General features: G+C 41.7%; 1 protein-coding gene across 2 annotated transcripts in view; it reads right to left on the reverse strand.

The window, feature by feature from the left end:
- Positions 1 to 22786, reverse strand: part of VWA8 (von Willebrand factor A domain containing 8) — a 422826-nt gene that overhangs the window by 246122 nt on the left and 153918 nt on the right. For both annotated transcript variants that reach the window (XM_089668819.1, XM_089668820.1), the window contains exons 19-21: positions 20255 to 20361; positions 19737 to 19843; positions 9127 to 9198 (exon numbers count right to left, since the gene is read on the reverse strand). In XM_089668819.1, the coding sequence (XP_089524945.1) occupies positions 9127 to 9198; positions 19737 to 19843; positions 20255 to 20361 (286 nt within the window). The remainder of the gene's footprint in view (positions 1 to 9126; positions 9199 to 19736; positions 19844 to 20254; positions 20362 to 22786) is intronic.

The following is a 22786-nucleotide window of genomic DNA, read 5'->3' on the forward strand; positions in this document are numbered from 1 at the left end:
ACGCTGGCCTACAGCACCCACAGACTGCCGTGACTAGCCAGCAGCAGATCCAGCTGCCCACCACTCTCCATTCCCTCCCACAGATGAACTCCGCCACTGAGCGACAGACTCTCCACATCCTGATGTGAAACCTCTCACCTCCTTCAATTGACCAGCACTCCGCCCACCCTCCCAATATGCCACCTGTACTCCTCCTCCTAGTACTCCTCTCCTCCATTCACAAAATCTCCTCCCTCTACCCCCCTACTCCCCCAACACAACTATACATTGGACCCTCACTGCTTCCATCTCCCCACTACGGCTCTCACCACCTCCTCCTCATACTCTACTCTCCCACCGACCCGCACACCACCACTAACAGACCCTCACGCTCTTGCACATCACGCTCCAATGCCCCCTTTCTCACCCTCCTTCTCCTCCTTAGCGCCGGGGATATCTCCCCAAACCCTGGCTTCTCACCACCTCACTCAGCCACTAGGCACCCTCCTACTCCCACAAACCGCCACAACCCCCTCAACCTTATACCTGTCCCCCTCCTCCCTTCATCCCCCCCCCCCACTCTCGGTTGCACTCCTGAACGCTCGATCGGTTTGCAACAAGCTCACTGCCATCCATGACCTCTTTATCTCCCACTCCCTCAACCTCCTAGCAGTCACCGAAACCTGGATCCAAGCCACTGACACCACCTCCCCTGCGGCACTCTCCTATGGAGGTCTTGTCTGGTCCCATTCACCCAGACCGAGCGGCCTTAGAGGTGGTGGGGTCGGCCTGCTCTTGTCACCAACTATTCCACCTAACCTCTTCTTTTTCACTCAGTGCACACAGTCCTCCACCCATACCGACGGGAACAACCTGGAACTCGTTTTCTCGTTTTTGCACCCTCCACAACCTCACAAACACCACTTTCCCTCTCTCTGACCACAACCTCATTACGTTCTCCATCTCCCCGTCCTCTAACCCCCCCCCCCCCCGAACCTCAAACCATCACCAGCCGTAACCACTGAAACCTGAACCCAGCCCCTCTCCACTCTGCAGCTGACGGTCTGCCCTGACCTGGCCACTACTGCGTACAATGACTCACTATCAGCTGCCCTAGACTCCTTAGTACCCTTGACCACACGTAGCATTATACCCCGACCACTTCAACCCTGGCAGAATGACCACACTAAAAATCTTAAACGACGCAGTCGTGCACTGGAGCGATTATGGAGTAAAACCAGATCCCCTCGAGCTTTCTCCCTCTACAAATCCACCTTTCTCACCTACACCTCCTCCCTCTATGCCGCCAAACAAGCCTACTTCATTACCCTCATCAACACCCTCTCCACCTGTCCTCGCCGGCTCTTCTCCACTTTCAACTCCCTACTCTCCCCCCCCCCACCCACCCAGTACCTCACTCAACGCCCACGAGATTGCCAATCACTTCCAAAACAAGATTGATGCAATCCGTAAGGACATCGCCAATGCTCAACCTACCTCCCCACCTAGCCTCCCTCCCACTATAACCCCATCAACTCTCCCCTCCTCTGACCTCGCAACCGCCCTGCCCCCACCACACCTAACATCCCGCACACCTTTTCCTCCCCAACACTGCGCTCCTTCAGCACTGCTACCACTGAGGAGGTCACTAATGTCTTCTCAGAAGCCCGCCTCACTACTTGCCCCCTTGACCCTGTCCCCACAGAACTCCTCCAGTCACCCTCCTCCTCCATCCTACGCTCCCTCACCCACATCTTCAATCTCTCCCTCTCCACTGGTGCATTCCCCTCCCCCCTAAAGCAAGCGCACATCACTCCCATACTCAAAAAACCCTCCCTGGACCCCACTGACCTGAACAACCTTAGACCCATCTCCCTGCTGCCATTCACTTCCAAGCTCCTTGAGCGCTTGGTCTACAATCGCCTAAGCGCCCACCTCACTGACAACAACCTCCTCGATCCACTACAGTCTGGCTTCCGTCCCCTACACTCCACCAAAACCGCCCTACTCAAAATCAATAATGACCTGCTAATCGCCAAAGCTAATGGCCACTACTCAGTCCTCTTACTCCTCGACCTTTCCGCGGTCTGAACTGGCAGCTGGCTCAGCCACTCAGCATGCTGCTGAGAGCCTAAGCCAGACCCTCTGGCCCCCTCCACAGCCCAGCACTCCAGTGAGAACTGGAGGGGCAGAGCAGAGAATCAATGGCTGACAGTCACTGACCTCTGCTCAGAGAAGAGGGAGAGGACTGAGCGATCATCGGTCTATGATCACTCAGTTCTTGAAGTAGATCCGGCGAGGGACAGCTGCACCTGGAATCAGTGCTGCAGCCAGCTAGAGTATGATTTTTTTTTTTATAGTCCCATACTTCTCTATTATGTTTATTCAATTCTTGTTCTCCGACTTGTACTCACAACACTGGTTGTTCAATCATGTATTTTCTAGCTTTCCCTTGTTTTTCTTTTTACTAATTGTGTTAGCTTTTCCCTTTTCTTTTTAAGAACACTTGTATTAGGTTGGTCTGCCCCCATTTTTTGTGGACTCCTGTTCTGTCAGCTCTTTGGGAAAAACTAAAACAGCAGAGTTTCTTTAGGAAGCAGAGCCCCCAGACCCTTCTGAATCAGTAAAGTTCAACTGTGTAACAAATATTCAAAGTTTGAGGGCCAGTTCACACTACTGTACATGCGTTTCAGTGTGCTTTTTTTCTGCATCCAAAATGCACAGAAAGTAGGTTATATGGTTGTCAATGTCATAGTTCACATCAGTGCTTGCAGTTCCAGTGTGTTCCAGATGCAGAGAAAAAGTAGAACAGGCTTCATTTTTCCTACACAGAACTATACTGGAACGCGGTAAAACACATCACAAACACACCGAAATACACCAAAAGCTCACTGAAACGCACATGTCCCTATTTGAATTGAAGAAAAAGAGAGGGGAAAAATTGAACTGGAACACATGAAAAATGCACCAGGACGCATCAAAAATGCACCAGAAATGCGCCAAAACCGTGCATGCAGAAATGCATCTGGAATGCATCTGGACTGCATTTCTATAGTGTGAACCAACCCTGAAAACAACATGTTTAGTTTGATTTTTTCAATAACGCACAAGGCAGCTTGTGCGTTACTGAGTGCTAACACCCTCACTCATACACAGAGCCGTCCCCATGATCTAGCAAATCTCTCAGGTAATGTGCTTAGTTTCCATGATCTCAGCTTCCACATGATTAAAAGTACCTTGTAATCCTAATTCAAAATCTTTATAGGACAGTAATTCCATTTAACCCTTCATTGTCCCTTTTACCTCATTATTCTCAGACTGTGTTATTTTAAAGCATTTTCCTCTTCTCTAACAATCAGTCCCATTAGTTCCAAAGAAAAAATCATTAACATCTGATCCCATTCCATTACAAATTCTTCAGAATAAACTGTAGAGTGATTTGTTAAAAATTCTTAGCCCTCTGCGAACCATGAGCTCACTGATATATTTTTCCAAATTAGTGAGGTCCCACCATATTTTTATCTCATGATCCATGAGTTTCTCATATTTGATCGAGTCTATCTTAAAACAGACTGCAACAACAGAAATTCAATGGAATAAACAGGCAGACTTGGACATACGATCTTCCATAGTGGTAATAGGCTTTGTAGGAGGTAAGTCCTCAGATGACATATGAGCCCTTGATGCCAAAAACCAGTGTACAGAGCTGAAATGACGGATAATTCCACTATTCTTCACAAAGGATAGGATGGTTACTAAGAATTACTCATTACCAAATGAGGGAAGCTTCCTCAATGATGTCTGACGGAAAAGAGAAAGCAAAGTGTGCATTCCAAGTGCTCACCCCTTCCACAGCAACCGACTAATAAAAATCAGCAGTCATCACCAATATCACCAGTCATCTTACTAGCATTACAAAATAAGGAATAAGAGAATAACTGTTTGACCAAATAAAATTCAGTTTAGTTACTGTACAGTGCTGTAGAATATACTGGGAGGCTACATTTTTACCAGAAATACATTTTGAAATAACTTACAGTGGGGCAAAAAAGTATTTACCAATTGTGCAAGTTCTCCCACTTAAAAAGATGAGAGGGAAAAAATGAGGAAGGGTTTTTTTTTTTTTTTTTTAGCTCTGTTTCCTTTTTTATTCTGTATTCTTATTACCCCCATCATCTTTTTTCACATAGCTTCTTCGATTTTCAACTGTTCAAAAATCTATTATTAATGTCATTTTTCATTTCATTCTTTTTTTTCATTTTTTCATCATTTTTTTAATTTCATCATTTTTCTTTCTTTCTTCTTTTTTCTTATTTATTACATCCTCTCTTTTTTCCATTTGTTTTCCTTTACCCCCCCATTTAACATCCATGACTTTACACTATTCACCTTACAGCAATGGTCAATCACTGGTTAATTGGTTAATTGATCAATTAGACTCACGTTCCCTATATATTCACCCCTGTTCATCCACCTCCCCCTGCTTGAAAAAGGAGCGCACTTCCGCCTTCCACGGCCAGCGCATGCTCCGAAACGCGTCGCAGTGCACCCTGGGATCTGACGTCATCACGGCCACGCCGCCGCAGCGTTCCAGCGTGCATTCCATCTGGCTCTGAGGGAGGACGTGCACGCCGGCCGGCCTCACCGCTGTTCCCCTCCAGCCACCACGCTGTTCCAGCCCAGAGCTGACCTCCCCACATCGCAGTAAGATGACGGCTCTTCACCCGGGTTATCACCCCACCGTTAACTATTGTTAACCACGGTTTTTAAGCTTATGATTACTTCACACATGTGAGTGTTTCTACATTTAGACTTGAATAAAAAGACTTATTGCACTTAGAGGTGCTTCTCTCCTTTTCTCATAAAAAGATGAGAGAGGCCTGTAATTGGCATCATAGGTAGACCTCAACTATGAGGGACAAAATGAGAAAAAAAATCTTTATTTGGCTTTCCCCTCATCTCAGTTGGGTTGTGCATTTCTCATGGTCACCAGTAGGTGTCACTGGTAAAACAGATCATAGTATCAGAGTGCACACAGAGAGTTATAAATATTCATGTTTCTTTCAGTCAACCCAGTAGGAGGTTCTATGCAACTGATGCATGCTGGGAGATGATAAAAATATTTAGGGTAGATCTGCAGCTAATCAGGTACATCTCTTGCTCAGTGGTTTCCTGATTTGATCGCTTGCCTCAGGCTGAGGCCTGAGGAGGTGCTGCTGAAGAGAGCTCCATGTTAGGCTCTGCTTTGAAGTGGTCCTAAGGCTGTCCTTCCCAGGGTGGAGAAAGCCGAAGTGAGAAGATGCAGGGGAGGCCCCTTGCTGGAGAGAGCCAAAATGAAGATGGTCTCTCAAAAGACCCTGGTTACTCGCTTGGAGGATGCATTAGACTCTGAAAATGTGTTTGCATTGTTGCCGGGTCGGTTTAAAGGTACTAACACTGTGAATCTGATATTTTTTCTGGATCCAAGCAGTCCGCAAGTGACCTGCATGGCATCTGAAACCGCTAACCTTCTCCTTCCACCTCCTTTCCAAATTCAACATTAAAGTTTTGAAAAGACCTGAAGTGACTGGCACCCAATTTCCATTCTAATCTCCCCTTTATAGCCATGGGCTCAGCCCTGTGGTAAATGCTAGTTCTCTCCCTGCCCTTTGGAGGTACTATCCTGTCTTCAGGGGAGCCAGTACAGCTAATATATAACTTAATTACTAACTATTTGTGTGGGGGTGTTACTAGCCTACGGGGGAGGGGGGTGTTATGAGCAGGAGTGGAATGTACTACTGAGTATGGGGGTACTTCAGTGGGGGGAAGGGGATATGTACTGGTGAGGAGGGTCGGGAATGTACTACTAAGCAGGGAGCTAGGTGGTAATGTGAGAGGGAGGGCAAAATGCTGAGCAGGGGATATGGTGAACTAGGAAACTGCTGAGCAAGGGATCTAAACTAAGTCAGGAGTACTACGGAGCCAGGAAACCACTGAGCAAGAGATGTACCCAATTAGCTGGAGATCTACTGAGCAGGGGTACTAATAAGCCAGGAAAGTGATGAGCGGGAGTACAATTAAGCCATGAAAAACACCAAAAAAAAAACCACTAGATACCACAACAGCACCTAACCACACCTCAAATCTGGGGACTTCCTCATAATCAGTTTCCATCTGATATCACTTTAAAACAAATTAAAAACCAACACACACAGGGCAAGTGACACGGTTCAAGCATCAAAAATGTATTCAATGAAAGTGTAAACCAGCCCTTTCACTAACTTGACGTTAATCAAAGCTAAAGGCTGCTGTTCTATACGGCTGTACAGATGACCTGGAAAAGCGGGGCTTGGGACTACAGGAGCACTGGAGATTCAGAAATAGTGCAAAGGGCAGCTCTATCCAGGGTAGGGGCAATAGCCTAGATAGTGAAGGGAAAACAAAAGAAAGGCAATGGGGGGGGGGGATTTACTAAAACTAACACTGGCGAGTGCAACATTTGGTGTAGCTCTGCATACAGACCAGTCAACTTCCAGTTTTCTTTTTTTCAAAGTTTAATTGAACAAGCTGAACGTAGAAGCTGAGTGGTTACCATGCACGGCTGAACCATATTTTGCACTCTTCAGTTTTAGTAAATCAAGTTCACTGTTTGAAATTAGGAGTACTTGGTCATTTCAGCACAGAGCAACATGGTTTTCGCAGGACATTCAATATGATACTCCAAAAAACCTGGGCTAAAAACAAAAGCCCAAGGTAGGTAAACTGCGCCAGCTCATTCTTGTGGTGCTAACATATACTGTTACTTTGTGCAAACTGAATATAGGATGCAAAGGCTTTGCTTGCCAAAGCGTACATGACATACTGCAGGACTCATGTGGGTGCGTGTAAGGTAAGCATTTGTTCATAGGCACATCAGACAATCTGTCTGCTATGGCAGATGGACATACAGTAAGCTGCATGAATCAATTGGGGTTTTACAGAGCACTGCATCTGGAACAAATGTATTTTGAGATAATGCTAACACTTAACATAAGTGATTCTTACTCTGCTTAAAGTGTCATTCAGGCAGTTCTATGATAATTCCCTATATTAGAGCAAAGAATCCAGTGACATCACTAAAAGCTCAATGTTAGCTGCCATGCTGCTTCTTTGTGGCAAAGACTTGAATATCAGAGCAGGCATAACATACCCCTTTGCACTGGGTCTTCCAGATCAACCAACAAGGAAACAATATACTTGGTCATCTGAAGTTCAATAATACAAGTTACAAATCTTGTGTTCGATGAAAAATGTTTGTTACCACTGTAACCAACTTGTTTATAGAATATGTGCAAATGGATGAATCTGATTGTTATTGGTAATACAGATAGTTCTTCATTCAAACACTTTTATAAAAGTCCCAACAGGGATTAAAATAGAGAAGTTTAGACAGATGACGTTTACAATGATAACCTTCCAATTTACACCTTCCAAGTAGGAAGCTCATGTAAGCTGCAGAAGATTAACACTGTTTACAAAGTGTACACAGCAACAGCCGATTTTTGTGTGGCCACTGAATTTGAGTGATCAGGCAAGCTGGAATTTTTTGAAAAAGAAACAACTTTCTAATCAATGATGGAAGAATTGTGCGAGAAATGTAATCGAAAAAGAAATGAGCGTGAGCTGTGACTTGGAAAGAAAAGAAAATTCTTTGCCACAAAAATTCTTTTCTGTAGCAACATGAGGTGAAATTGAAGACTTGGTTGGTCAAATTTCGAAATCAATGGTGGCACCATCAGATTATAAAATGCACAAAACGTACGATTTTCTAAAGAAAATTCATTCGGAATTCAACACATGTATGGCCATTACCAACCCTTGTTACACACAAGTTTGTAAGCTTACTGGAAAACCCTCCATTTAAGCTGGCCATACACGAGTCAAATTCTGAAAGAAATTTCTTTAAAAAATCTGTTCTAAGAATTTACGTTCGAATTTCACACCTTTAGAGGGCCACAGCAACAGCCGATTTTTGAGCAACCATCGAATTTGAGTGATCAGACAAGTTGTTCATTTTTTAAAAAACAAACGAATTTCTAATCAATGATGGAAAATCGTGCGAGAAATGTAATCGAAAAAGAAATGAGCATGAGCTGTGACTTGGAAAGAAAAGAAAATTTTTGGCCACGAAAACCCTTTTCTGTAGCAACATTGAGGTGAAATTAACTACTTGCCAACTGTGTTATAGCCAAATGACAGCTACAGCGCAGTTCTGGGAGGGCATTATATGGCGTCCTCCCAGAACGTGCCCTCCCGCACGCCCCCAGGGGCGCTCACCCGTCGATCTCTGTGATCACGTGATCTCTGTGATCAGCTGATCACGTGATGTGGTAAAAGGCCAATCACAGTGGCCTTTTACCACGTGATCAGCTGTGTCCAATGACACAGCAGATCACCAGTAAATGCAGTTGCCAGTTATCAGCTGCACTTTCTTCATGCTGTCACAGCACGAGGAAAGTGCTGCCAATAACCGGCAATTATCAGAGGACAGATCGGCACCAATCATCAGGGCACTGATCATCAGTGCCCTGATGATCAGTGCCCAGCATTGCCACCCATCAGTACCGCCCACCTGTGCCCAGCAGTGCCACCCACCAGCTCCCAACAGTGCCACCCATCAGTGCCGTCAGTCAGTGCCCAGCAGTGCCGCTCAGTGCTTCCCATCAGTGCCTATCAGTGCAGCCTTATCAACACACATCAGTGAAGGAGAAAAATTACCTGTTTGCAAAATGTTATAATAGAAACAAAGAAACATTTTTTTTTCAAATTTTGCAATAGTGCAAAAAATAAAATACCAACAGCGATTAAATGCCACCTAAAGAAAGCTCTATTTGTGTGAAAAAAATGATACAAATTTCATATGGGTACAGTGTTGCATGACTGCGCAACTGCCATCCAAAGTGCGTCAGCAATGAAAGTTGAAAATTGGCCTGGGCAGGAAGGGGGTATAAGTGCCCAGTAGGCAAGTGGTAAAAAGCTTGGTTGGCCGAAGTTTGAAATCAATGGTTGCACCATCATATTACAAAACAAACAAAATTTCTGTATTTCTAAAGAACATTAATTCGGAATTCGACCAAATGTATGGCCTGCATTTGTGAACACATCTGTAAATACTAGAAGTACACTCACCTGATTTCCGACCAGCAATAAATGTTCACCAAGCAGAAAATCTTTTAGCATGTCCTCCATGACCCTCATGTGCTGCAAGTACAAAATATAACAGGCATTACAGTACCTGTATTCACAGTAGAATACATTTACAAATAATGAATGCAGTAACCTGTCAGAATACATACAAAAGCAATGTGCAACTGTTCACTGTTATCTGAGCAGACAAGAAATGCAAATCACTGCAATTTGAATTTTCTTCCTCTGTTTCTTTTCTATCACATACAGTATATTAATGATAAAAGGAAACCTGTCAAAAAAAAAATAACCTTAGGAGTGAAAAGTAGACACCCTCAGGCACAGGTACACTTCGCTGGCTTCTTAACATGTCTATTACAAACAAACTTTTTTTTACCAGAAACAGATCTCATGCATTCACGTGCTGCTGCAATTTCTCAATGGATAATTGTCTAAACAAAACCACCACCACTACGGACTTGAGAGGTAAAGATGAATAACTATATATTTATTGAATGATTCATTATTTTAAAATTTCCCCAAACTCTGCAAGACTGATGCCTATAAATTAAAGTGTACCTATACCAAAGAACATTTTAAATATTAGTGGTAAGCTCTAACAAGCAGGGCTCTCTGTTTCCTCTTATACCAAATTGTATTGTAACTGTAATGTCTACCTTCATTTTGTAAAGCGCTGCGGAATCTGTTGGTGCTATACAAGTCCTGTGTAATAATAATAGTAATAACCAGCCAGTAACACACTTCCTGTCCTAAGGTGATAATGCTTAAGCTGGCCATACACGTGTAGATTTTCAGCCGAGAATATCCGTAAGAAAAGTCTTACGAAAGTTCTTTGCACATTCGATGAATGGACAAATGACGTTTGAAAATTGTCTTTTGCATTTAACATTAGATTTTAAAATGAATGTAATTTCTGAACAATAACCACATACAATGGCCGAAAATTTGTTTGATCGAGAAAAGTTTTCCTTCCTGCCCCTTCAAATTTTTTCATCACTACTGTAGAAAACAAACATCGTTTTGACCCCAGTAATGATTAGAAAATCAAATGAATATTCTTGAAACGAAAATTCTCAAATGAAAATCTATGCGTGTATGGCCAGCTTTACTAACTGTATTGTATCAATGGAGGAGCAGCATTGTCATCCTAGGGCAAGGTGTGTTAGGACTACAGAACAGCTCCCCCTCTCCTCTTCTCCATCACATGGGGGATGTGCTATATAGTCCACAGAGAGAGCTGGGAACAATGCTAAGTGATAACCATCACCACTGCAAGTTAAGAGCTTGCAAGGTTTTGGCATGATTAATAGTATTCTTTTCCACTTATTGAAAAGATAAAACACTTTCAATATTTTTTTCAATGTAATTGAGCAAACAGGAGGAAATAATTGATGTTCATTGTTCAGGTTCTCATACATTTCACCAAAGTAGCAATCACTGAAAAACCCCAAAGTTGTATAACTAAACTGGGAAGCTTTGCTTTAGAGCCAGTTCACACCACATGCAGTCCAGTGTGTTTTTTTTTCTGCAACAAAAATGCACTGATAGTAGGTTACATGGTTCCCAATGTCATAGATCACACACCAGTGCGGTCAGTTCCAGTGCATTCCAGTTCCAGGAAAAAAAAAAAGAACATGCTTAATTTTTTTCTGCACTGAACTGTACTGAAATGCAGTAAAATGCATCAAAAATGCACCGGAACACACCATCTTTATTTAAGTTAAAGAAAAGGAGAAGGGGAAAAAAATAAACCTGAACGCATCAAAAGCACACAGGATACGCGCATACAGAAGCGCATCTGGAATGCACTAGGACTGTGTTCTATGGTGTGAACCGGTCCTAAAAGTGACATTACCCCTGAAAGATAAAAAAAAAAAGGTCCCTGCAAAAAAAGATATATTACTTACTCCTTTGTTGGGCATTGCCCCAGATCTTTGCCATCTTCAAGACATTCAGCAACTTAAAACTTTTTAGCATCTGACACACTTCCAGGTGTGTCAGATGCCTTTTTATTTTGTGTGTTAGCTTACTGGGGAGATTTTAGCTCCCTATCCCTGTGACATTCATACAAGAAATTGGGGGGGGGGGGGGAGGCATTGCCAGGACTTGGAAACACAGATAGCAATAAAGTTGGAACCGCAGTATCAAACTGTTAATAACAGTTGTCATCCAGGTTCCAACTGCAGTTTTGACTCAGAAATGCTATAGTGCCCTCATGGCATCAATGCTGTGAAGTATAGCAGATGGTAATTGAGTTTAGAGTGGTCCAATGCTATACTGATTAGGTGTTTCTTTTCCCTTATTACTGAGCTAACAATTTTATTTAGGCTGCTGTCACTGATCCATTTTTCTTCCACTTTTGCATTATACAAAACAGGAGAAGAAAAAGGTGTGACCATGTAGTCCTTTGGAACTCTTCACACTGATCTGTTGCAGGTCCGCAGCATTTAGCAAACTCCTGGTTGCTGCATTTTTGGTGCAGGTTTGATGCGGTAAAAAACGCACTTCCCCATTGATATGCATGGAAAACGTGGCAAAAAGTAGTAGCGGTTGGGTTGTCTGTGTCCATGTACAGAGTGAATCTTTATGGGAGTGACTTCATAATTATCTATCAGCTGCTGCACCTGCAGGGCTCTAATAAGGAAAACTGCAGAGTCTGCATCCTTTAAGACATGATTTCCCTTTGGGAGTATCTCACCAAAATGACATTTCTGTTGTAGGGGGTGCTCAAAATCTGACTTTTCTCTTAGAGCAGGCTTCTGGGAAAATCAGTAAGCCAATCACTTTAGCAGGAAATGACATTTCTGGGGGGAGTTCTGTACTCCATCTGTGTACAGAACACCTCCAGTTTGCCATATTGCATTGCTTTTTACAGAAAACTACAGTGCTGTAGATTGAAAAGGAAAGATCATTTTTAATAATATTCAATTACAATATGACTTGTGTTGCAATTGTATACACTATATATTTTTTTTATTTGCAATTTTGTTTTTCACGAAAGTGCAGATACCCTTTAAAGGGCAACTGAATCGTTAGTACAACTGTCTTCTAATCAATTTCCACACCAACCATTTGAGTGAAGCCCACTAGCTCAAATATATACCATTCGCCTAAATCAGGGGTGAGCATCCTGTGGCTTTCCAGCTGTTGCAGGACTTCAAGTTCCATAATGCCTCTGCAAGTCATAGCTGGAACTGTCAGCTTTGCAATGTATAGGACCTGTAGAGTCATGCTTGTAACTTCCTGTCTTTGCAATGCCTCATGGGAAATGTAATTCCACACCAGCTGGAGAGCCGCAGATTGCCCACCCCTGGCCTAGATCTAGTTATCTTCTCTGTTAAGCCCTGCCCAGTACCATATAGCTTTTCCAGCTAATAAGTCCGCTTTTAGTGCACATGCATGCTGCAGCCCCATTACTTCCTATAGGTAAGCTGTATTCTGCTGGGCCGTTAAAGGCTGCCTTGAGTATGGCTTTCTCAAAGGAATGAATAAGGCTATGGCATGCATGCACGATAGAAGGAAGGAATTTTGCTGGAAAGGCTGTGCAGCAATGGGCAGAGCCTCATAGCAAGGTGTGCTCTGGTTGTTCTACCCACATGCCTAACACATATATATAGTAATTTACTTAAAGTAAAACTGAAAGATGCTGTGTGACTGAGATCACATATGCAAATTAAACTCCATAGGGATTTCTATAATGACAGATCTCCTAAAAGCAATATCCATATTAGAACATCTCCAATAAAAATGCCCACTAAATCCGGCCTTAAAGCCCAAGTTGTAGGTGAAGCACAGTGTAATGCATTTTATTCCCTATACTGTGGAGAAACAAATGTGTCACTAATTACAAGTAGCAAGATGCCGCCAAAATGTGAGCTGACCCACTTCCCTCTGGTTGCTATGTGTTGTATTACCTTGAGGACAATATCACGCTCAGATAAACAAATTAGTAGGCTTAGCTGCTTGCATACATATTGGAAAAAGAATCTCTATGTGACTGATGCACAGAATGCAGTGGTTATGTATGTATCCCTCCACCCCCTCAGCTTTTTCTCAAGCCAAGTGATGCTTTCAGTGGAGGAACAAGAAACAGGTCATGTGGAAGTAGGTCAACCAAAGTCCTTAAAAAAATAGTACTTGTCACTGCTGATGAGACTTGGCTACTGTATACGTAATTTAACATTACTCACCACAGTCAACAAGTTAATACCAGTACCAAAAAAAAAACCTACATTTTTGCCAATATGATCAAATATGATATAATTCAGATCAGATTTTTTAACTTTACTTATTTATGTAGTCATGTTAACAACTGCATTTAATCATAAAAAATATGTTCACAACAAAATGAAAATGAGTATATTTAAAGCAAAAATATTATTTATATTGCAGCCTACCAATTCTTAAATGTGATGGCTGCATTAGTTTTCTTTTTCTGTGCTTTTTCTTTCTCTCTTTTCACCTGGTCATCTTGCCAGTAAGTCTTCTACTTTTCAACTTCCATTAACCACTTTAATAATGCTCTATTGCCGAAAGACGGCTACAGCAAAGTTCTCTTGTTTTGGGAGGGCGTCTATAGATGTCTTCCCAGAATGCGCCTGGGGTGCGCATAGGGCACTTCCTGAGACTGCTGTGTCCTTTGGAAAAAAAGATTTTTTGTTTTTTTCAAAACTTGTGTCTTTTTTCATTTGTTTAGCAATAAATAAAAAACCCCAGTGGTGATTAAATACCACAGAAAGAAAGCTCTATCTGTGACAAAAAAATTTCATATGGATACAGAGTTGAATGACAATGCAATTATCATTCAAAGTGCAACAGCACTAAAAGTTGAAAATTGGCATGGGCAGGAAGGGGTGAAAGTGCCCAGTATTGAAATGGATAAAGTGGTTGTAAACTGTTACATATACCCAGTGAAGTGACTAAATTCAGGTGATACACAGAGGTGAAACAAATCCTCCTACATAAGTTGTACCCATTTATCTGCAGCCCTCTTTCCTCTACAGTCTTCCAAAACTCATATTTTACACATCATTCCACAGCAGCAGATAGCAGGGGCGGGCATCTAACATCACACACACTGTAGAGCTAGTCACACAGCTCTGTGAAATCTGATAGCTGAATGGAGGGAAGTGACACCCTCCTTCACAGTGTCAGAGAAACACAGAGAAAACAGAGTTGAGTCATCTGCTGTCTCCTGGATGGGGGGGGTCTGTCTCGCAAGAGGCTGGGGTGTCAGCTTAATCTATTAGGGGTGATTCATTCAGAAGAGAAATCCGAGAGGAGCCATCTGTGCTTTGGATTCAGGTTAGTACACACTATAGTTGGATAACTTTGTTTCATTTTTCATAACTGAGGTTTACAACCACTTTAACAGACCAAGCTATCCAGCAACAGTGTCAGTTAGAGGGTTGAGTCAAACCATTTAACACTGATGGGGGTGCTTAAAATTGGAAGTTTTATTCATTTGTGTGAACCTGTATCCCAAAAGGAAAAAACTGTTTCTCTGACCTCTTGAAAAGTGTTATTTGGAGTTCGGCTCTACCTTGTTAGCCAGGTCCATCTAACACTACCCTATCCAGAAACTGACAATGCTTTTGTCCAAAGGTTGCTTCAGTGCTCCTCGTAAGGCTAGGTTCACACCTATGCAGTTTGCGTTTGATCCGTTTCTGCATTGCTTTTTGTGGTGCCACTTGTTGCTGGGCAGATTAATACACAACAAAAACACACTACATGCTTTTCTGACGCATCTCCATTGAAGTCTACAGAACCAAAAACGCAACGTTTTGCATTTAAAAAAGTCCCCGCCCTTTCCAAAAAATGCACCAGGTGAAAACGCAGAGATGTGAACCTGTCCCATAGGAAATTATGTTAAATGGGCTGCTGTGCATTTACACAAAAGCAACAGAAAACGCATAGGTGTGAACTTAGACTAAGACAGGAAATGTGGTACTGACAAGGTCACCAGATGAAAATATTGTAAAAAAAACTTTGTTGGTTTACCTGTAAACAGTTCATATTAATGACCACTTGGGTTAAGCTGCCTCCTTCAGGTGAATAGGCACTGGCCAAAAAAAGGAAGAAATTTCCTGTACAGGCACAAACTCTTCCAGCTCAGCTAAGTCCTAGTTTTGTAGCAAGCAGAGAGTAACACAGACAAGAGGGGATGGATCTGGTATCCTGTAAAGTACTCCAGGAAAAGGATTTGACAACATTACCAAAACATTTCTATATTCTTAATTATACCTCAAAGGACACAGGACTCTAAATACTCATGACTACTTGGCATGTCGCAAAGCACTAAACACAAGGAGAAGGAAACACAGCAACAAGGCCAAAATGCTGAATACTCAAAAACAGTATATGGGAGAACCCAACAACAAGACTGACTGCCATGCCTTTTCCCCAAACCTTGCATCAGCAGAGGTATAAACATCAACCTGGTATAACTTAAACATGTAAACAGAAGACAAGATAGCCATTTTACACACTTCAACAACTGAAGCTTGTAGCTGCACCGGCCGGGTAGCAATGGCACTCCAGAAATAGGCCTTGGTTGGAAATGGAGGAACCTTGTCCTTGATACCATAGCCCTGAGAAATGAGCTGACAAGAGCATCCTTGGTCTTGGCTACACACAGATGTAGTTTATTGTTGAATCTGGAGGCTAGGACATCTAGAGCCCCCAATTTCTAATATTGATGTAAGCCACAGCTGTGGCATTGCCTGACTCAGCCAACTAGGTGTCCTCACAGAAGGGGGTTCCATTGTTGCAGAGCCATTCAAACTGCTCTGAGCTCCAGGATGTTGACAGGGAGCTTGGTTTCCACAGATGACCATGTTTCCTGGACTGTGGAAAAACCTGTGACCTGGATGCCCTGAGTTCTGAGAAGGGCACGTAGAGGTGATAAGATCTGTGTGGATATTCTGGGAGCAGAGGATGGGCCAAAGGGCAGTGCTAGAAATTGAAAATAATTGTCTGGCACTACTGTAAAATGCAAAAAGCGCTGATGAGATGGATAAATGGGAATATGCAGATAGGCATTTTAGAGGTCTACAATGTGATGCATTTCCCTTGTCTCAAGAGAAGCAACTACTAACCTTGTGAATTCCATATGAAATTTTGGAATTTGAAGGTATTTGTTGAGGGATTTTAGTTTCAGAATATGATGAACACCTCCATTGGGCTTTGGTACCATGAATAAGTTTGAAAAAAATCCTTTGAACCTGTCTTTTGGGATATTGGCACTACTCCTTGGGACAAGAGGTGGTTCTGGGCATTTTGTAAATTTGAATGTCTTTAAACAGTCCCTGGTTGATATGAGAAAAAAAAATAGTGAGAGTTTTGAACTATATTTGGTACCCCTTTGAAACCAACAATTAAACTTTAAAGTTAAGGACATCTGTGACCCAGAGAGGGGCAAACTGCCCCCCCCCCCCCCACACACACACACTTTTAAGAGTCATGGGCTTTGGTAAAAAATTGCTGGGCTTTGTGGTCCAACTCTATCGCAGTAAGGAAGGGATGAATTTAGGTTTGGGAGTTAAAGCCTGGGTAGTGTGGTTAGGTGCTCTATGTTTCAAAGAGGCTTCTGAGGAAAGAGATTTTGGAACCTTCCACTGTGGAAGTAAAATTGATTGGTCAAGTGTCTTCCCAAACAAACTTCTTCCTTGAAAAGGCACTAGTGTGAGAAATCTTTTACAGGTGGCTTCGGTTGTTTAGGCTTTTAGACACAAGATTCTGCACTCGTGAATAGAGATTAGGGCCTTTCTGGAAATCTGCCTCATGACATGTTCCAGGACATCCACACAAAAAAGCAAAGCATAAGGTAATTGCCGTAAACTGCTCTGTTAAAACACAATCATGGAAAACAGTGCCATGTTGGTTGTTCATTGCCCTAGTTCAATTAGCTGCAGCTTGACATAGTGAAATTACAGCGAGAGCTGGTTGCAGGGCTGGGCCTGCCACAGTAAAGAGAACCTTTAATAACGTCTCAAACTTTCTATCAGCAGAATCTCTGAAAGAAGGGACATCTTCAGTATGTACAGTGAGATGTTTGTTTAAGACTGAGATGGGAGTACTACAGGAATAGACCACTGTTTAGTAAACTTTTTTTCAACTGAAAATCCTTTCTGGTGTGAGTCAATATTCACAGATTGCACACTTTCTGTTTATGAACAGGGAATGTCTTTGAGGGTATTACAGATCTCTTTTTACCCAAAAAAGAATAGCAAGATGGAACAGTATTAAAGTGGTAGTAAAGGCTCAAGGTTTTTTACCTTCATGTATTCCTGGACTCCCCTAATACTTACCTGAGCCCCTTCGTGATCCATCGATGTGCACAACAGCCTCGGCTGTCCCGAGTCTCTGCCTCCTCATTGGCTGAGACAGCAAGCAGGAGCCATTGGCTCCCACTGCTGTCAATCACAGCTAGTCACCCAAAGAGGAGAGAGAGGGGGTGAGGCCAAGCTGTGGCTTCGTGTGTGAATGGGCACACAGAGCAGTGACTTGGGAACACACCTGCTTGGGTGCCCCCATCGCATGCTGCTTGCTGTGGGGGCACCTGACAAAAAGGGGGAGCCAGGAGAGCCTGCGGGGGACCTGAGAAGAGGAGGATCCAGGCTGCTCTGTGAAAAACCACTACACAGAGCAGGTATGTATAACATGTTTGTTATTTTCAAAAAAAAAAGATGAACCTTTAAAATTGCTTTAGGCTGCACAAAGCCAAGGTTTTTGTGGACGGCAGCAGTGAGCTTTTCCACGTTGGCAAGCATGCTACCTGAAGCTCCCTCTTCAATATGCGGCAATGTGGAGAAGAAAAATCTTCTGCAGCTTCCTCCAATACTGTTTCAATGTCCACTCTGTCCTATTCTGTGTTTGAGGCATTGTGTCATAGATGCAGAAAATTATACTTTTGTCAAACAGGCCACTTGTTGTATGCCTACACTAGAATGAGAACCGAGTAAAGAGACCGGTTTTAGAGTTGGCTTCTGCACCAATGCAAGGGGTACAACCCAAGCGTAGATGATCCTGTAGCAAATCCTCATGATGAAAAGGTGGCAGGAAGCATCTGCATACCATATAAGGGCTCAAGGTGGAAGTGCTAGTAAAATGTGCAGTCTGTGGTGTGATGTAACATCTAGTCATCCACCTGAGACTAAGCTCTGCATGACTGAGTTTTAGCACAAAATTTGAACTGTTTACATTTTCATGAATGCAATTCAAATGTAGTCTATTTTTTAACAGCAAAGGTCAGAAGCATAAAAGGTGACACTGTCTAACCTCAACAAAACACTGGAATGTTTATAAAGTCTGGGCTTTGCCTGTCTTCAGGGACTCAATACCATAAGGATGGACCTGTATAGCACCCTGTGGCTGTCTACCCACCTTGCTCCAGGTGTCAAAGTGATCACCCATTCAAGATACAGTGCTTGTAGCCACATTAAAGGCCATCCCTACATGGTGGGATCCAGGTAAGGCTCCCAAGGTTTACCAAAGTTGAGCTGATCCAAATGCACTACTTCTATGTGTGGCATTAGAAGACAATGAATTGATAATGAATAATAAAGAAAAATAAAAAATAGTTAAGCTAACAGTGATCTCTCTGTGAAGAAGAAAACGTCCATCACCTTGGGATACTAGCACAAAAAAAGGATTCATGGAGTAGGGTAGGATTATAGGGTAGGTGACCAATGGGTGACTCAAAAGTCCAGTCATCTGAAGGTATGAGCATATAACCCAAGGGTTTACAGATACTTAACCTGTCTTGTACTGTACATTTAAGATAACCCCATTTCTTGTAGAATTCCTCCTCCATGGAGTTGGTGACTGCTAAATAAGGATGTACAATGAAACATAGTCTAAAAGGTAGACTCCTATTTTAACAGTTATCGATTTAAAGGTTATTCCCCTTTCTTGACAAACTTACATTTTGGTGAAAATATAGTGCAAAGAGGGTGTACATTCAGACAGATATTTTATGGAAAACTCCAGGATAAATAACGCAATTGCACTCGCAAAGTGCACAATCTATTTGCCTTTACTAAATGAACCCAATAGAACACAATTGTGGAACAACACAGGTCACCGCACTATGTGTGAATGAAGCCTCACTGTTTTTGGGTTCATTAGTCTTTAACAGTGGCTTGGATACAGTAGATTAAAAATCCTCATATGTTGTGGTTGTCAGGTTTGCCAGGGGCATTTCATTTGCATACGCAGGAAAAGGTACAAAGTATTTTTGTAATTGATTTGTCATATTTATAGTTGAAATGTGCAAATGTATACTGCACATCTGAAGTTCTTCATTAATTTCTGAATTTTCCGCAGCAAGTGACCAGCTGTGTCAGCAATAAACTGTTTTTTATTATAATAAAAAGTATGTAATGCAAGTTCAACTGAGTTCATATCTCATCGACTTCATAATTAAGTGTTGCTTAAGGTGGTAATATGGTATGCTCAAGTAGATTTTAAACACATGGATCAACACAATAAAAATAAGCAACTGCTGAAAGATAAAGTTAATGATCATATAGGTTTACACTGTATATTACAAACATAGTACATGCCTGGATTGCAAGAATAGTACTACGCACCTGAGGGTTCTCATAGAACAGGATGTCTGGTACTTTCATCTGCTCATCTGTATTAAATACTGGTACAGTAACACTTCCAAGCCTTAGTATGCCAGATTTTATTTCACCTAAAAAATAACCCATTAGTAGAAGGCATTTAACCCAATATTATTCAAATGGTACATATTTACAGTAGAACTCTACTCAAAATTGAAAAATATAAGTAATGTGTAATAAACATATGTAAAATGGTTTTTTTTAACTTTTGATTGGTGCAGCTTATTTATCTCTAAAGTGTATATACAGCTTTCTAGCTTCCTCCCTCCCCCATTGATAAAATGTCTTGTATTCTATTCAGAAAACACAAGGCATCCTGTAATTGGAAAAGGTGTGGGCCTGTTCTTCATCCGACGACCCTCCTCTCTCCCCTTACGGAATTACCGATTAGGGAATACCTTTTATTAGCACATTTAAAAGTTTTGATCTAAAAATTAATGAATACAGTGAAGGTAGGTATGTAAACCAACATGACATCTTACAGCTATAATCACTGTTTTCCATCCTTTCCAACTCCTCACTGGTTTCTTCCATCCCCGAGTCCACTAAGTATTTCAGTAATGTTGATCGTGCCAGACTGGGTAAAAATCTAGAAAATTTTATATATATAAAAAGCATAATTTTAAATTAATATTTTCTTTAATAAATTGAAAAAATATATACATGCAGAATAAAAGGTAACAGTTATAAATGACAGAGGCTAAACATTTTACAGCAGACAGCAAGCACTTTAAATAAACATTCACAAATAAAAAGCTTTATAATTGCCAACACTCTATATTAAACCAGAAAAACAACATCTCTGCCAAACTTCCTAGGTCTGTTCCTGCTAACTTTGGGGTACTGGGTATTCTCACTTCTCATTTTCCAATATTTATGGTATGGTTGGAATTGGAATCCAACAGAGTGTTGGAACTACCTTGCAATGGCTGTGGCAGATGTGCCAAAAGAATCAGCATGAAACTGAAAAGAGTTTGTGAGATATACAAACAACCATCAGCTGAAAATAGAAATGTGAACTGTACAGCTGGACTCACCTTGCAACAGAGACCAATTTACTATGAGGTCAGAGTTTTATGAATAAAACCCTTATGTTAAGAAGAATCAGCACCAATGAAATATAAAGTTTCCCTCTGCCTTTGTCTGTTGCAGGTACAGTATATTCGTGATTTTTATTTTCAATATTTCTATTCATTTTACAAAATGTGTAAAAGAGGTTTCAGACAATGGCAGTAAAAACAACATACAGTAAATGGACTCGTGGAACGGAGTCCAAAACAGGACAAAGTCTTTACATTAAAAAAAAAATGTCATGCCCATATGCAAAGTAGCTTGAAGAAAGAAGCCCCAAGATTCCCGGTGTCAGGGATCATTCAGATGTAAAAGAAGAATGTACATATAAAACATGGCTTGGATAATACCGTGTGGGCACTACTGCAAAAGTATAAAAAGCAGGAGAGAGAATTGAGAAGAAAGAAAGAGGGTTAAGAAGGGTATAGAGGGAGAGAGGGGATGGGATGGGGTGGAGGAATGGCATGGAGGGGGGTGTCCTTGCTCACTCTGCATCTTGGGATGTGGGCCCACGTTAAGTGGTGATATTCGGGTGGTGATCCATGGTTCCAAAATTTTACGGCATTTATCTTGGGTATTATCGAAAATGCTGGTGTGCTGTTTATTCACAAAAATGCCATCCAAAATACACTGTAAAGTGCGCTGGACACACTGGTAAATGTAGTTCACACAGTATATTAAATCATTAGTATGGCGCTGCAGCTCTCTTGATACTCCACTGGGCAATGGTCATGCATTTATCTGAACTACCGCCCTAGTGTGATACTGTTTAATAAAAGAACGGAATAAAAACATCAATCATTCCACTCACGCACCGTGAGGTAATCTGGCGACACAGAAGGGAGCTAGGGGAGGAGAGACCACCAGCGATGGCTGGTCCGTGCGCATGTGCAGTAGATCAGGCATGCCATAGCCCATGGACAGCGGTGTGTAAAAGCTGGGATGTCTAGCTGTCAGCTAGGCAGCTTGTTATATACCCAGTGCCCAGATCTTACAGCGGCGATGCAGGAGCAGTGGCCAAGACCATTTATATGCTGACACATCTACTACTAAATGTGAGTAGAACGATTGAACTTTCTATTCAGTTTTATTAATTAAACAGTATCACACTAGGGTGGTTGTGTGCTCTCTCCTTTTTTCTTTTGTACAAAAATGCCTTCGATTCAAATATTCATGATTTTCATAAAATGTATGCAAAACCATTGCAGGTGCACAGGGTCCTACTCCTAAACAACTTAAAATTAAGCAATTTTTTGAAAAAGAAAACAAAAAATAGATTGTTCAATGTGTTCAAATTATACAACACTGCTTGAAATCCCTCAAATGTATGCAAAGCTATCTTAGGTATGGCTGGGTCTGTTCTTAGTTTAATTTATTTTATTTTACAATTCACTGTTTTGAGTTTTTACATTAAAATGCACAAAATGAGTAACAGAGGAACACTGGTGATGCTGAAGTGTGTGGACATTTGTTGACATTTGAGAGATGTAGGTATTGGGATTGATTGACTAAAGGCAAACAGGATGTTTACATTGCAAAGGATTTCCCCTTTAGCTTAGTAAATGTGGAGAAAAATCACAATAATTTGATATTCTACAAAGATTCAATGAAGTTTGATCTGCAGTGTAGACAATTAGTTGAGACCACATTCTCACCATGTTCTCACCTCCTGTGCTGACAATCAACCTTTACTTGGTGTATGGTAGGCTCTACAGTTCGCCATTACAAGGTGTAGGTAATATTAACATTATGTGCCTGTACTCCTGTTCTAGTAGTTTACATAATTTTAAACAGGTAAAAGTTGTTTAAATGATGAGAAATTTGCAATAAACACATTTCTTTTACATAACCGTGGTGTGGGCTAATAACCCCCTGCATATGTACTACTACATCTTTTGAAAATTAAGACTCATTGCATTTTCACAGGTAGGCACCAAACTGCA

The sequence above is a fragment of the Staurois parvus genome, unplaced genomic scaffold, assembly GCF_062004578.1.
Source record: "Staurois parvus isolate SC_StPar_1 unplaced genomic scaffold, SC_StPar_1.0 ptg000064l, whole genome shotgun sequence".
Classification (NCBI taxonomy): Eukaryota; Metazoa; Chordata; class Amphibia; order Anura; family Ranidae; genus Staurois; species Staurois parvus.